We start from the raw sequence: 15,781 nt of genomic DNA, 5'->3' as shown, positions 1-15,781 counted from the left end.
ATACTACATTTTCTCATGGTTCTGCCACACCGGGGAAAGACAGAGGTGCTTATATTCAGAGTAATTTACTCTTACCTGCAGAAAATGCAGAACTAGCAAACAAGAATAATTTGTACATTTAGCTCTAGCATACAAGGCTTTTAAATAATAAACTGTGTCATAGTGAGTTAGAAGAATCATTTACCTTGTGCCAAAGTTTGCATTGCTCTTGGTGCTGAGCGTGCAAACTGCACCACTGCAGCCTCAGCCTCCCGTTTAACCACTGCAGGTATCGAACATCCACTCTGTCTTCAGCTCCTGCTTCACTTGTGCCTTCCTGGCTGCTGGGCACTTCATCTTCACACTGAAAGCAGGAAAGAATACCACACTGGTTTAATTAGTTTCAATATTTTCAAGTCATTCAGTAGTGAATGTACAAGATATACAGGCCAAAGAAGAAGAAAGTCACCCTAAAATGAAGTCAATTCCAGCAACACAGAGAAATTAGAATACAGGACTGGGAACAGACTAAACAAGGTAGAGAAGTGTGGAATAAATATCAGCTTCTCAGCTGTAATGTGGTGAGCTGTCTCCCCTCCCATCTTTCATTTTCCATACCCAGGAAGACATAGTGTTCCTGAGACAGCAAGCATGTTCTTTACCCAGATGAGAAAAACTGTATTTTGACTACAATTCCAATATGTCAAAGAACATAAAAAAAAGATTTAGCTCCTGCAGTGTCTACCTGAGACCCTATGTTGTAAATCAATAACTTATATAGGGACAAAATTGTGGGCCTGTGCTTGCCCAGCTATTTTCTTTTCTCCATCCAGCATTTCCCATCTGGCAGGATTGAGGAAAAGAAAAAAATCCTTCAGCTGGCAGAAGCCAGGACTCCACAGGAGCACTCCCAGCTACAGTTGTAACATCTGTCTTGTTTGTTTTGCCTTTTTCTAGAGTAATTTGGAAGGAAGAAAAGAGAAGCAAAGAGTTTCCATTTGTTCATCTTGTCCCACTTTCCTTCCATTGCAAATGAAAACCCAACAACAGCCAACACCTTCATCTTCTGGATGAAATTTCTGCAGCCCATTTCTGTCATACCTCTTTCCCAGGAACACAGGGAATTCCACCTCCCCCAGCCCCTTGCACATGTACAGACATATCCCTCCATTTTCAGCTACGATTCCTGCAGATTGCAAATTAAAAGGGGAAGAAGACATGGGTAATTTTACCTCTGAAGCCAGTAATACCATTTAAAGTAAAGCTTTCCATTTCATGCGGTCTATAGGAATTACAATAAACACAACCCATCATTCCAAACGTTTTTACCACAACATGTCATAAGAAACAGAAATAATACAGAACTGCAAAGACCTGGTTATTCAGATGTTTGCCATTCTGAAAGGAAATGTCTCCCAGTTCTTAGGCTCTCAAGACATTGCTTTTAAGCAGAAATTTTAAAAGCCTACTTGAAACATGCCTGTTTTCAAGAAAACACTTAGGCAGATATTTGGACCCACAGACCTTGATGGTATTTAAACATATGTGCTTCCCTGCTTCACAGATTTCCACGTTCAGTAAAATCTTCAAAAGATCCAGTTGGCAGGCAAAGATTGAATGTAGTTCCAATTTGGATTCTAAACTAACAATGCAAACTGTAAAATGAAGAGATTTAATCTTGCCTTAAATGCAGATTTCAACAGAAGTGTGTCTACAACCATGATCAAATAACCCCCTAACACTTGTTTTAACCTAAATAGCTCCAGCTGACATAGCCTCTATTATAATGAGTGTTCCTATTATTTATAAGCACAAAAACACTGTTCCGGTCACATACCAAACAGGTTTGTTCCCTTTTGCTCTGTGGCTCAGATAAACAAATACTATAAATCACAGAGGTGCAGGGCTGGTAAAGGGCTTCTCCTTTTAAAGGCAAAGATTCATCTTTAACAGCAACAACAAAAAAAAAGTAGAAAGAGTTTGTGCCAACTCCAGCGTTCCTCTTCTTCCTCTACTCTTTTGTCTCCAGGTTCCTAAACCTGGCACTGTGTCCTAGGACACTGCAGTCCAAGCCAAGCCCCTCCACAGTTCAGGCTGTTTTGCCCCATACAGGATGGTTTCAGGACCAGGACACCATGCAGATATGGTTACCAAGCTGTCCATTAGCTTGATAAGCCAAGCAGTTGGATATTAGTCACGGCAGCAGAGAAAACGCCCATGTAAAGAACATTAAAACACCTCACAGAAGCAGCTAGAAAGCCACAAGGCCAAAGGCAGACTTGGGAATCCCGGATTAAAATCTTCAGTGTCCATAATTTACAGTCCTACTCCAACTTCCCTGGTTAGAGGTTTCCGAACAGCACAAATACTGCTCTCCAGGGGATTTATTTCAGGAAGGAATGGCATTAGACTCGATTGCTTTGGCAGTACAGTGACAAACACCATGCAGAGCTAATTTTATTGTAGCAACCTGCCTTATTAATATTAAAATAAGGAAGCCAGCCAATGCATTTTTAACAGGATCTCTCCATTATTTATTTCGCAAACTGCACAAAAAAATTACTTTTGCTATGAAATACTTAGCCCGGCATAAAGTAAACAAGGTAAAAAAAATAAAGGTCTTGCATATTATACTGTGACCTCAATTTCCAGTCCCATCTTTACAATCTAAGACTATTTGCTGCTCTCCCAGGGGGTGAAAAATCACTAAAACATGAGTCCAAGCTATAGGCTTTGCTTTGAGTATCACTGTGAATTTATCTCATCTATGCAGCATCCAGGCACACACCTACATTCACTATGAGATACAGAAGTGCATATTTTTTTAGTCCAGTTCACAGAGAGAGAGCAGCCAAGGCAACTACCCAGAGACCTCAACGGCCTTCCCACACCTGGAATGCTCCACGCCTCTTTTGGAAGAGATCATTCCACTTCCCAGAGAATCATTTTGCTTGCAAACTGTTTGCTGCAATTAATGCTTCTCTTTGATTCCATTTCAGAGAAGGGACATGCCTGGATCAGCTGGAAGAATTGGTGCCACAGTCTTGCAGTTCAAAAGTCACATGAGTAAATATCAATGCCCTCATCACCATGTTGAGGTTTTTTCCCGTTATTGGTGATGCCTGAGCTGGTTTGGTCAAACTGGGTGATGTGGATCTGCCAGAGCACTCCTGAGCAGTATAACTTAGGAAAATTGATTAAGCATAAGATAGAATGAAGATCCTCATTTCACTCCCACCATAGCTCACCCCAAATGAGCTTTCTATCCTAAAAGCTCCAAGTACTGCTGTTAAAACTTTTCAGTATCCACTCACTTGCAAGACTAAGAAAAGCAAGCAGAAGCCCAGTCAAAGTGACAAGCATATATTTACATGAGCTCTCTCCAAGCCAGTTTCTGAACTATCACCCTGCCCACACTTGAGCAGATCCAGCTCTCCTGTGGTAAAAGATCCAGGAGAAATAAACAGCTAAGCCCCAGAACAAATACACCTTCCAAGACACCACCCATTACCAACCCAGTTAAGGTAGCTCACAAACTACAAAACCTACCCCAGACTCACAAATAAACCTCAGATAGACCTAAACATGGTTTATGTCCCAAAAGCATATATTTAACAAATTCTGCAAGGCAGCCTAGAATTCAGCCTTTAAAACACAAGTTTTGCCTGAAACATTCCATCCCAAGCTATTTCAAGTCATATTATAAAAAAAAAAAAATGTGTCAGATCATTCCCAAAAAGTGTGAATAGGCTTGTGGTAAGACAATGCAGGAAGTGCATAAAAAAGCCCAACACTGCCAAAGTCTTCCTGGCAGAATTGTTCTGAGCAAACAAGTCAGAATCATGAAATACAGCGAACTGAAAAAAGCCATCAGATATGAAAGTACTCAGAGGAAAAGAATAAGGGGTGGGAGAAAGGAGGGTGTGAAAAAGACATGGTGCTTTATCAATTTTCAGTCACATTCCATACATCTGAGGAAACAACTTGCATGCAATGTGCTTAGAGAGAAATTAAAGATTAAGAAGTTTCAACTTCAACAACAGAAATGAAGCTGTTCTTTTTGGTTTGAAATACAAAGCAACCCCACATTACCAGAAATCAGAGAGCAGGTGTACCAACAGTGGATAGAGATAAATTAAACAAGTACTTCATCCTATAAATACTTCATCAAAGAACAACACAGGCACCAGTGTGTTTACAGACATGTGAGAAGGGAGCATTTTTTCCCCTACTTGCTCTATTCGAGGATTTTAATGACTTGTTATGGAGTAGATCTTGCTCTGTTCATACCCTTTGAATTACTAAAACTCCAAAAACTGATATAATGCAAAATTCCTTGCAGATCCGGTGATATGCCATATGCAGGACTGCAGAGGAAACACTGCTGTACAACTTCATCTGGCCTTTTTATACTGTTCCTACTGAATCTTTAAGGCTTATGAATCCTTACCTAAATAAATTCACTGTGCCCCGTGCAGGCGATGGAACAGAAGGGCCGTGCTGCCTGCACGGCTGTAACACACTGCGATGGCAGGCCTGGCTCCCCCAGAGATGCTCTTTTCTGACTGTGAGCTGCCACCTGTCGGCCCAGGACAGAGCCCAGCTCATCCCCACCAAGCTATGGCTTTTCCCAGGCATCTTCCAAATCCCTCCAAGCACCAGCTCTCTGCCTCTACATCTGGACAACCAGCACACAATCTGCTGCTCACGCTACCCATGGAGAAACAAGCCTGCTGGAACACAGATAAGATATTTAACCCACAAATAGGTGCACTAGGTCAACCTCCTGACACTAATCCTTGAGCAGAGCAACACAAAGCAACTGCCAGCTGAACCTTCCAGGGCACGTTCCCAGCCCACTGCTCACCTGTACTGGACTGACTCTGGATCTAGACAGAAAATATTTACTCAGTTACCACTCAGATCTTAACTACTCTAAGCCCACAGCCTGTTATCACCAAGGTGGGTAGGAGCACATTTAGATCCTCACTGCAGGGCTCAGGAAAGGCAAGGCAATCCCATAAATCAAGCCAATAAAGTGCTTCTGCAGCTTTCACTGAGCGCTCCTTCCCAACCGCTCATAATTCAAACAATGGTTTTGATGTGACATAACATATGCTAACTTCTGTAATTACACATCTTTAAACAGAACAGAGTTTTTTGTTGTTTTTTTCCTAATTAAACACCATAGCCAGAAATAACAGTATCAGACGTGCCTTCTTAATTAATATAGCCATATATCTATCTGCAGGAGGGGAAAATGTGAAAAAGAACAATCTGAACAGATGAATGCAAAAGGGACAGCACTCTTTTCATTAATAGCACCATAAACAACACTAAATGGATTTCCTCCTAGACAAGACATGATCCAGATTAGATTTATGCAGGGAAAGATAGATGGTGTAAAAACCCATTCCACATGGTGCACATACCAATTAAACCTCCAGATATTTGCATAGAAGAGTAAGTTTTCCACAAACATAAGTGCTCACAACATCGAAGTTATGCTCATATCGCGTTCAGCAATTAAATTTAAAAAGTGAAGTCCTGTGTTTCTGCAAGGCCTTTTAGCTTTTAAATTTCTACGCCGCTTTGAAGAATTACTACTCACAACAGCACTCCCAAGAGCTTACTCATGGCAAAGAGTGAAAAAGAGAAGGTGCTGAGGGAAAACAAAAAATGTGAACACAGCTCTTACCCATGCCTGCCTTGTTCAAACAAGCCTCTCTGGCAGTAGCCAGAGGCCTGAGGCACTAGAGCACATCAGTCCTTTATCCCATCCCTCCCCACTCATTTGGGATGTTATTTAAGAGCTCTGCAATACAGCAAAAGCACAATGCCTTTAAAAGAGCTCGGCAGCGCTGCCAAATCTTTGGAGCTGCATGGTTAAAAAGAACATTAAAATCCCAATGCTCACTGCATTATATATTCAGGCAGAATGTGGAAACTAAACATCCTAAGACCATCACATGATAGGGTAAACCTTAACTGGGAGAGAGTTCTGCAGGGCTCATGAAATGCAATACACAGATAATGCCTTGCACTGCTTTTTTCCCCTGCCTGCAGCTGTAGTTCCCCTTGCCAATGGCCATTTGCTCCAGTGTGGCAAGAGGGGAGCCCCTGGAGATAGAAAGATGCAGCTCCCTGCAGCAACAGCACACCTGGGCTAGAGGAACGCAGGGGAACAGCACCTCCCTCCAGGAGACAGGAGGCAGAGCTCTGCCCTGGGTAGGAGCCTGCCATGCCCTCTCCACATGTTCCTGAAGGAAAAGTCCTCCTGAGGGAAAAGTGCTTTATTTCAAAGGATCCTCTCAACCTTAGATGCAGGTTGTTTACAGTGGGACACCAAAAGCAGATGTTCTCAACTGTGAAGATCATCAAAACGTACCAAAGGCACTGGCTGCGCCCTGGCACTGGAGGGCAGGAGAGGCACTGAAACATCTCAAAACCCCTCCTTTCCCCAACAGCCCAGGAAGGAGCTCCCTGTGCTGGATTTCAGCAAAGTACCAGTATGACCATGGTAAACCTTCCTACCAGCACTCCAGTCCTCATCATTTTCTCCTCACACAGCTCAAGCACCTGTTTGCTGAACCCCATCCAGGAACACATCAGCTGTAATGTCAAGTTCAAGCAATTCAGACATTACCAGAGACACAGCAGATTCAATAAATTATAAGCCTTTCTGATCAGTTCAGACTTGTCTTTTAGAGTGTTTTACTTTGACATGCTGTCTGGGAAAAAAAAAAAAACTTCTTAATTGTGCATTCACTGTGTCAAGCAAAGACAAATGTTGGTAACTGCACATCTTCCAGTGTAGCACAGGAAGAAGGTACCATGACAAGTTCAAAGCATGCTACAACAGACTTGTCAGCCACACTGAGGTGAGGAAAATTCTGCAGGAGAAACCTCAGGGATCCTCCACCCTCTGCTCAGGTTTCACAGATGGCTTTTAAAAAAAGAGCGTTCCTTAGCAGCTACTGAATCCAGCAACAGTAATAGCAGAAAAAGGGCAAAAACGTAAATGGTGAGAGTTACTAGGAACACAGAAGGACAAAGAGAATAGAAGTGTAAGTTGAGGGAATAAGGGAGGAAAACCAAAAAATGAAAGCTGACAGACTAATATAGCCCATAAAGATCTGGAAAGTAATTACACCTCTGAGTCAGAATCAATAAGGTTAATACAATTCCCTCCTCTATCCTCACTGGAATTGATGAAGACATGGAAAAAATGCAGAAAACTATTTTTCACTGAAACTAGTGCCCAACTTGTTTTCTGCTGGGGGGAACATCAAGCTTGGCCGCTACTGTAATACTTTCCTCTAGTAGCATGGTTTATGGAACAGCAGTGACTGTCAAGTTTTCTATATAAGAAAGGCATTTCACAACAAGATTAGACCAAGCAAAAGCCTTATACTATACCATACTGGAAAATAGCCAGTGAGCCAAACTAGACCATGACAAACAAAAGATTAATCAAATTGCAAACCCAAGGGTCAGAAGGCATGTTTATCTTTGCCCACCACAAGTAATTAAACTGAGTTCACTTTGACATGCTAGAGACACATGCATGAATTCCAAGTACAACAGACATAATAGCTCTATTTGTTGATTACTACAAATTCACAAAAGAGGAGGGGCATCCAATTTAACTCAGAGGGCCAGAAGCAGCCAGAGGGAATTAGAGGAAACAAGAACCAGTGTTTGTACAACATCTCCTGATGATCGTGAGGGATATAACATCACTACACCCATTTAAAAAGCTCAGCAGTCTCCACACATAATTAAATTACAAGGGACACAGATTAATTTCAGCTGTAGAAATAAAAGAAGTACAGGCAGTATTCCTCCCTGGAAACAGGAAGAATATGTACTCACAAAGTATTGCTATTACCTGCCCAAACCATCACAGATTCGGAGAAAGCTGGGATGGTATCACTGAAACTTAAAATACAAGGTAAATACAAATTAATCAGATATCGAATGTGCTAAAAAGGCAAGTTTATGTTAATTACATGCTTCTCAGAGAGAATGAGAACTTCCCAGGTGTGCCTCCCAAGTTCAGTGAAGGAGATAGTTTCAGCTATAGGTTTTCAGCTGTGTCTTGTACACCAGGATTTGTTATGTGTGAATAGGAATCAATAAATGGCACTTGAGAATAATCTGCCTGTACATGATCACCAAAGCAATAGAAGATGTTGAGACATCACAGCAGTGTATATCTGAGATGGAAATCCACAAGGGGTGTCAAAAGCCTTTGAAAACCATCAATTACTGACACAGTGCTTTAATGCAATCAACAGGCAAGAATTCCCAAGCAGACACTTCAGTGCATCAATATGAGCCTCCAATTCAAATCGTACTTAAGTCTTTATAGATCTAACAGAATTAGTGAATACTTCTAGAGTTGGCCCATGCAAGGTTTGAACTTTCACTTACTGCCTCTGGAGTCACCAACCTGCTGACAGATGAGCACAGTAAATTCAGAGAACTTGAACTTGCTGCAGCCCTTCTCTAAAGTTTATCATGGATTATGGATCTCAGTTTATCATGGATTGTGGATCCCAGTTTATCATGGATTGTGGATCCCCTGCTCCTCCTGCACAGCAACACAGTTTGCTCCTTTAACTGTTTCCCCTCTCAGTTGATGAATTTCATGTGCTAGAAGAGAGCACAGCTCAGGAAGGATCCTTCAGCCCTGCTCACTGGGGCAACCTGCCACAGGCACCGGGATCCTGGCTCAGGAGACACTGCAGCACTGCCCTGCCAAAAAATATGAGCTGGAGGTGCCCTGAAGGAATCTGCTACCTACCACACAAAAGCAGCCAACCCCAGGCTACCAACCACGCCTGTCCTTACCACAACTACCTCACAGTGAGTTGTGCCTACATTAGCACTACCTCCAAACACCTTTTACCATCTTGGAGTTTATAATTTCAGGAATCACTTAACTTTTGGTTCTGAAGATGTAAGTACATGTAAAATCTTGCGGAAGCTTTTCCCAGCTCAGGATCAAAAGATTAAGAATTCCATGCAGAGCTTGAGCTCCTTGTCCATCATGTGTCATGAATACCCTTGTACCTCTAAAAATCCTTTAGAGCTGATGGAAGTGTTCAATTTGCAGGGAAAGAAAATGGTGTTGCTAAGGAACTGCAAAGGAAAAAAAGGCCAGAGTGTGGTAGCTGAAATGAAATTATTTAAATTAATTGGCTGTTGATATGTTGGGTATTTGGCACATTATCAGCAATTCAGCAGGCTTTGTTTTAAATTTAGGCTGAAAGAACACTCAGAACATGATTGTACACTTAATTTAGGGATTAGCTCCATTCTCTCTTCTCACACAACAGACCCTGTTCATCTTTGTGGATTTCAGACAAAATTTTAAAAGCAAACCATATGAATATCAGTTTGAACTAGCATTATGCCTACAGTTATTGAGCCTCCTTTCCTTTTAAATGAAGACAAAGGGTAAGGATTCTCTCCAAATTTATTCTCACTGGTAGACCAACAGATGTACTTTTCCAGCAAGTACTGGCTTTCACACTTTGCTCATTTTGGCAGAGATCTAAGCCATTCACAGAACCAAATGTATTTCATTGTTTGTTTGTATTTTTCTTGTGCAATATTTTCACTTCAGGAAAATTGTTTGTAACATTAAAGATTCCATTCAGTGGAAGATTTTTCGAGTTCTCAACTGAGAATTTCATTTCAATTGTCTTAAAGAGCATTTCCTTTTCTTTCTCCTATTTTTTGAGACAGAGCTTTCCTGAGTGAAGGTTTTTTCCTCTTCTCTTACCCTTTTCCTTCACTTTACTGAAATAGAAGAGAGTTAAGACTGCAGAGACTACATGTCTGGTGTGTTAACTTAAAAGATGTCAGGTAGCAAAGTAACAACCTCACCTTCCCCCTCTCTTATTGAGATTTTGGGGTTTTATTGCTCAACACTGGCTAATGAGCAGGCTTTGACACATGGTTGCCTCACAAAATAACAACAGCCAGCAAATGACAATATCTAACAACAATAAAACTTAACACTTTTATGAAACAAACAAACACAGGCTTTCCTGAGTGGTTTACAAGGAGCTGATCACTGACCAAAATGAGGTGTGTGACCCTCCCATCTCCTCCTCACCCACCACTAACTCCTTGCATCCTTGCCAGTGCACTACCACTGATTTTCATTTGGTTGGCACCTAAAGGCTGAATTTATTGGTTTTGCAATGCCTAGTTGATCAAATATAAGACCTCTCCCTCAAAATTCCATTTGTTTTAACTTTCTTGTGCTGGAGAATCACAAAACCCACTGGTTATGCTGTAACTATGTAATTTTTTTTTCCTTGTAAATATTTATTTTTATTGGAGCATGAAAACTGCTGGATGAACACCATACAAGAATTGTTTCCATTAATACAATGAGCTTTACATACACAAGCTAACTCCAATTCCAACTTCTATACAATTTTTGTCTGGTCATTAAAAAAAAAAATCAGACTCTTAAGCCTTTCCAAACACTGTTTTGGACAGTTATGAAGTAAAAACATTTAATATGCATTCTAAGCTTTTTGAGAAACACAAGTACAGCAGGTGAGAACTGCAGTGAAGGACACACCAGTATGTGTGCCCACAAGAGATAACATTGTATTATCATAGTTCTTTCATCCCTTTTTGGGAAATGCAAAGCTTAAAGCCTTCAGAGAAAACACAGGTGCTGCCCCATTCCCTGAATTCACGTCACATTTCACTTGTCACTCTTTTGTAGCAGAAATTGAGAAAAATTTTAACCAAAAAAAAAGTTAAAAAAACAAAGCAAAAAAAAAAAAAAACCCTGCTACTGCAAATGAAAAAACAGAAAAAAGTAAAAGAGAAATTTAAAGTAAAAAGTTCTCCAGCAGTGTGTTTTTTCTGAAATCTCAAGACACTTTTGACATAAGTAGATGGCACTGCCACTCACAGCTCAGCCTCTTATGCTCCCTCTTCTGTGCAGCAAATAATTGTAGTGCAGCAAGTGTGGTCCCTTTCCTCAAAATACTTCTTGTAACGTTGTTACAAAGAGGATTCTTTCCCTTGTTTTCCATTTGTACAAGTGTTTTCCTTCTGAAGACACTGTTTTTATATTGCAGCTTTCCAAACTTTCGCTTTCCTGCTTTGCTGCCTCCTGAAAAGGCTCCAGAAAACCAGGGAAAAAACATATATGGGTTCAATAAAGCCTACAGGCCTTAGACACCACGAGATTATCACCAGTTAGGGGTTCCGACCTACAAGGTCCTTTGCCAAAAAATTACAAAATCCTGTGAGCCTGTCATTTTGAAGCAGACCGAGCAGTAATTAGAGTCTGACTAGATGTTGGTTACTTCAGAACAGACTTTCTATGTACTAACAGCTTTTGGTAACGGAAAAAACAACATATTCCAGCGTGTACTCAAAGGTCATTAGTTACCTCAAGAGCAGGAGCTGCCATTTGAGACCTTGTTGTTTGCAAAAAGTATTATTTGCCTTACCCTTACCCGCTCTACCCAACAGTGCCAACACACCCAGCATTCATTGCTAACCTGTTTGCCTGCCCTGCAGAACCACTCAGTTCAGTCTGGGAGCCCAAAACCCAGAAGCAGAGAGACTGAAGAGATTCACTTGCCTCCACAGTGGTCTCAGTTGTACTTGAAATAGAAATCAGGGAATTTAAGCAGGGGTGGGAGTTTGATGAAGAGAAAGAACCCCTAAGCTTTGCACACGAAAGCTTAGAGAACGGAAAGGAAATCGACACCGGCCTTTTTTTGAAGTCACTTACCTGCCAAGGCACCAGGACAGCAGCCACCACACACTGATGGTGCGTGGACAGGGAGGGGTGGAAGGACACAAGCATGCTCACCGTGCACACGGAGGTCTGATCGCCAGGCTGCGCCCTGTTCCGAGCCAGCAGCCGCTCCAGGAGGCCGGGGCTGTGCAGCAGCCAGGAGAACGCCAGCAGCAGCTCCCGGCTGCCCGCAGAGCCGTCGGCCGGCAGCCGCTGCAGCTGGGGCCGCCCGTAGCCGTGGTACCACAGCGCCCACTTCACAAAGCTCACCTGGGCACCTGCAAGAGCGAACAGCTGAGTAACCGCTGAGTAACCACTGAGTAACAGCTGAGAGTAACTGCTGAGAGTAACTGCTGAGAGTAACTGCTGAGAGTAACTGCTGAGTAACAACTGAGAGTAACCACTGAATAACAGCTGAGTAACCGCTGAGAGTAACTGCTGATAGTAACTGCTGAGTAACAACTGAGAGTAACCGCTGAGTAACAGCTGAGTAACCGCTGATAGTAACTCCTGAGTAACAGCTGAGTAACCGCTGAGTAACCACTGAGAGTAACTGCTGAGTAACAGCTGAGTAACACTGGAGAGTAACTGCTGTGTAACAGCTGAGTAACCGCTGAGAGTAACAGCTGAGTAACAGCTGAGTAACAGCTGAGAGTAACTGCTGAGTAACCGCTGAGAGTAACTGCTGAGTAACAGATGAGTAACAGCTGAGAGTAACCGCTGAGTAACACCAGAGAGTAACTGCTGAGTAACTGCTGAGTAACACCAGAGTAACTGCTGAGTAACAGCTGAGAGTAACCGCTGAGAGCAACTGCTGAGTAACAGATCAGTAAAAACTGAGAGTAACTGCTGAGTAACAGCTGAGTAACACCTGAGGGTAACTGCTGAGAGTAACTGCTGAGTAACATCTGAGTAACATCTGATAGTAACAGCTGAGTAACATCTGAGAGTAACTGCTGAGAGTAACCGCTGAGAGCAACTGCTGAGAGTAACCCCCGAGTAACTGCTGAGAGTAACAACGGAGAGTAAGCACTGAGAATAACTGCTGAGAGTAACCGCTGAGAGTAACAGCTCAGAGTAACCGCTGAGAGTAACACTGCAGCAGTGCAGTCACCCACGCAGCTCCACCGCTGCGGCCTCCTTCCAGGGCAGCATTTCTAACCCAGCCTCAGGAAGACAGTGGGGACTTCGTCTTTATCAACTGTCGCTGCAGCCTTGCATTAGATATAGAAATGAGATGGAGGAGATGCTTGGTTTTCTTGTGTAGAATAGCTGAATCTGTATTGTACATAGCTAACTTTTATATGGTATTAGAAGGTACCATGTTTGAATTTAATAGGTTAGCAAATTATTGAAACTCAGTTGATTGGTTGGTAATGGCTAATGAACATGTTGATCAATTTTTTTTCTTTCCAGATAGTTTATATTTTTTCTTCATGGATTCTCACAGGATAGACTTCTTATTTTTGTAGGTGCAAACTCTTTCTCATAAGAATAGACAGCTATGTAAACTGATTTTTATTTTTATAATTTTTTTTTTCTCATGGAAACTTAAGAGGTTAATTTAGCCAGAATAATAAGGTTTAAACCACATTTCATAAGGCCTTTCTGTTATAAGGTTTTATCTATATGCAACAATCAACAACTGGTGAAGGACAGGAGGGAAAGGATAAAAGCCTTCTTTATACAGCCCCATTCTGATTACAGGAACTACTCCTCAGGGAAAAGAAGAAATTCAAAGTTGGGATCAAGACCAGTAATGGCCTCTTGGAAATTAAAAAAGGCAACAAAGGCCACTAGCCACCCCCACTACAATGGGACTCCAATTAACCTATTCATTTTTTATGAGTCACCAAGCACGCTATGAATTAGCAAGCACTTTGAACCACTCCACTCTTGAACGAAACTGGAATTTAGAGATACGAGTTTCACAGCCTGCTGCAAATCTCTGGGTGCCAGAGAGCAGAGATAATGCAGCACAGCACATGGGCTATTAAATTCTCAGGAATGCTCTGATCCATATTCTTTCACACCAGCAAATGGTACCTGACAGCTACAAGACAGGCACTGCAGGACTGTAAAATACTGGAGAAACACAGAGGAAGTTATTATTAAAAAAGCTTCTGCCCAATAAACCTTGGCTCTGTACTAAGTCAAAAACAGAATAAAGACCATAATTAGGGGGACAACGAAAACAACACCTACTGGCTAGGAATCAACAGGTGTAAAAGGAAGACCTGCTCAGAAAGTTTCTGGAGCTCTCCAAGGGCAACAAAAAGCAAGTGATTAAGGAAGATTCAACGAGTGCAAGACATTTAGACTTCCCACTGGGATTCAGCTTGCACAAAGAAACCAAGGCACTGCAGTGGAGGGAGAGGAAAAGCCTTGGATCAATGACAAGTACCCAGCAGACAAAAACCAGAGGGCAGAACAAATAGTGGTTTCACGTGAGCGCTCTGTGCTAAACAACTGCTGTTCAAACAACTCAAAATGACACTTAGACAACGTGACAGTGACAGAAAACTTGATGCTGATGTGATATTAGTAGTAAAGAATGCAGGCAGATCATGAAGGACTTCAGAACCTTGAGACCAAGCTTTAAAAAGACAGATAAAAGTATTTTTAGAAAAAAATGAAAAATTATGTGCACAAAGAAAGAAATGTTCCTAACTTTACTGACTTACAACATAAGACTGGACGTGGAACTGCGCCGTGGGCTCAGGAACACAATCTCAGACTATGAAGTTTTTAATGACAGTATCACAATTGGTTCTGACAGGCATCCAAAGGCAAACTCAGTGTGAGAAACCTACCAAGGACACTGAACAGAACACAAATACCCACCGTGACCCTTATTTCTTCTCTCCCATTAAGGCTACAGAAGATTTGGAAAGAAGTGAACAGAAAGGACAAGTACAATCACAAGTACAGAGCAGCTGCATCGTAAGAAGCCATGAAGTAGGCCAAGAAGAAGAGCAAGAATGGATATGACAAAACTCTTCAAAATCCTGAGTGCCGTGCAATGGGTGAAGAGTGGATGATTTGTTTGCACAACACTCAACACAAGAACTGTGAGCCAACAAAGTTAGCAAGCATGTGAGTCAAAACATAAAAGAAATGCTTTTCACACACGCAGCAAAATTCTGAAATTGCTCACTGTGGGTGGGACTCTATGGACTCCTAAGAGTCACTCAGGCTCAAGGAGAAACTGGATTTACAAAACAACAGTTCATGGAAACTTATGAAACACAAACATATCCTCTCTGTATTGAAAAATCTGAGATGTAAACTGCTGGAGGCTGAAGGAATATCCCCCCATGCCATGAAACCATCCTTCTAGATTTGCTCTTTTCTTTCCTTTTGACAGCTGTCACAGCTGGGTAGAGCTAGAGAAATCTACAGTTCCATGCAGTTCAGGCATTCCTACAAAGCAAAATACCTAAATCACTCCATTTGCTCTTTCCACAGATCCTGTGAATAAAACAAGCAGCTTCCCTTCCCCATGTCAGGGTGGCAGAAATGCCTATGGCCTCCTAAAAATCTTCCTGTAGATGAGCACTCCAATTCCTCAGGCACAAGAGGAGTATGGAGGTATTGCATATTTTATTTTGATAACGCGTGAATATTCTTACGTGAGCAGGGTTTTCATGTCATCCTTTCCTTTTCTGTGTGCATTTGTTAAGAAAGGAACTGCCATAACAGATAAAAGCAGAAATCCTCCAAAAGGAAGGATGGACAGTACATGCTTTCCTCCTTTTTCAAAGCAAATAAGCATCACATGCTGCCATCTGCAGTTCAAGGAGCTCCTTAAAAATGGAGGAAAGCAGAGCAGGTCAGGTGTTTTTTTATTTTCTTTTACCACCATTTCTCTACTCTAAGACATCACTCAGGCCAGATCCAGCAAGGCAATTCAGCACCTGAATTTCAGAGTTGTTCTGGTTCTTTATCTCCCCCTCTTTCATGTCTCCCTCTGCAACATGCTACCCTCACAGGAGAGGGTACAGTTGTTGTACC

At 41.9% G+C, this 15,781-nt stretch overlaps 1 protein-coding gene across 7 annotated transcripts in view; it reads right to left on the bottom strand.

Annotated features, from left to right (window-relative positions):
- Nucleotides 1-15,781, bottom strand: part of TEDC1 (tubulin epsilon and delta complex 1) — a 68,819-nt gene that overhangs the window by 48,070 nt on the left and 4,968 nt on the right. For 5 of the 7 annotated variants that reach the window (XM_085586898.1, XM_085586899.1, XM_085586895.1 and 2 more), the window contains 2 exons: nt 11,762-12,045; nt 185-343 (listed from right to left, as the gene is read on the bottom strand). In XM_085586898.1, coding sequence (XP_085443024.1) covers nt 185-343; nt 11,762-12,045 — 443 coding nt within the window. The remainder of the gene's footprint in view (nt 1-184; nt 344-11,761; nt 12,046-15,781) is intronic. The other 2 variants (XM_085586901.1, XM_085586896.1) reach the window with 1 other exon arrangement.

The sequence above is a fragment of the Lonchura striata genome, chromosome 8 (assembly GCF_050655825.1).
Source record: "Lonchura striata isolate lonStrDom1 chromosome 8, ASM5065582v1, whole genome shotgun sequence".
Taxonomy (NCBI): Eukaryota; Metazoa; Chordata; class Aves; order Passeriformes; family Estrildidae; genus Lonchura; species Lonchura striata.
This window is presented reverse-complemented; position numbering and strand designations above follow the sequence as displayed.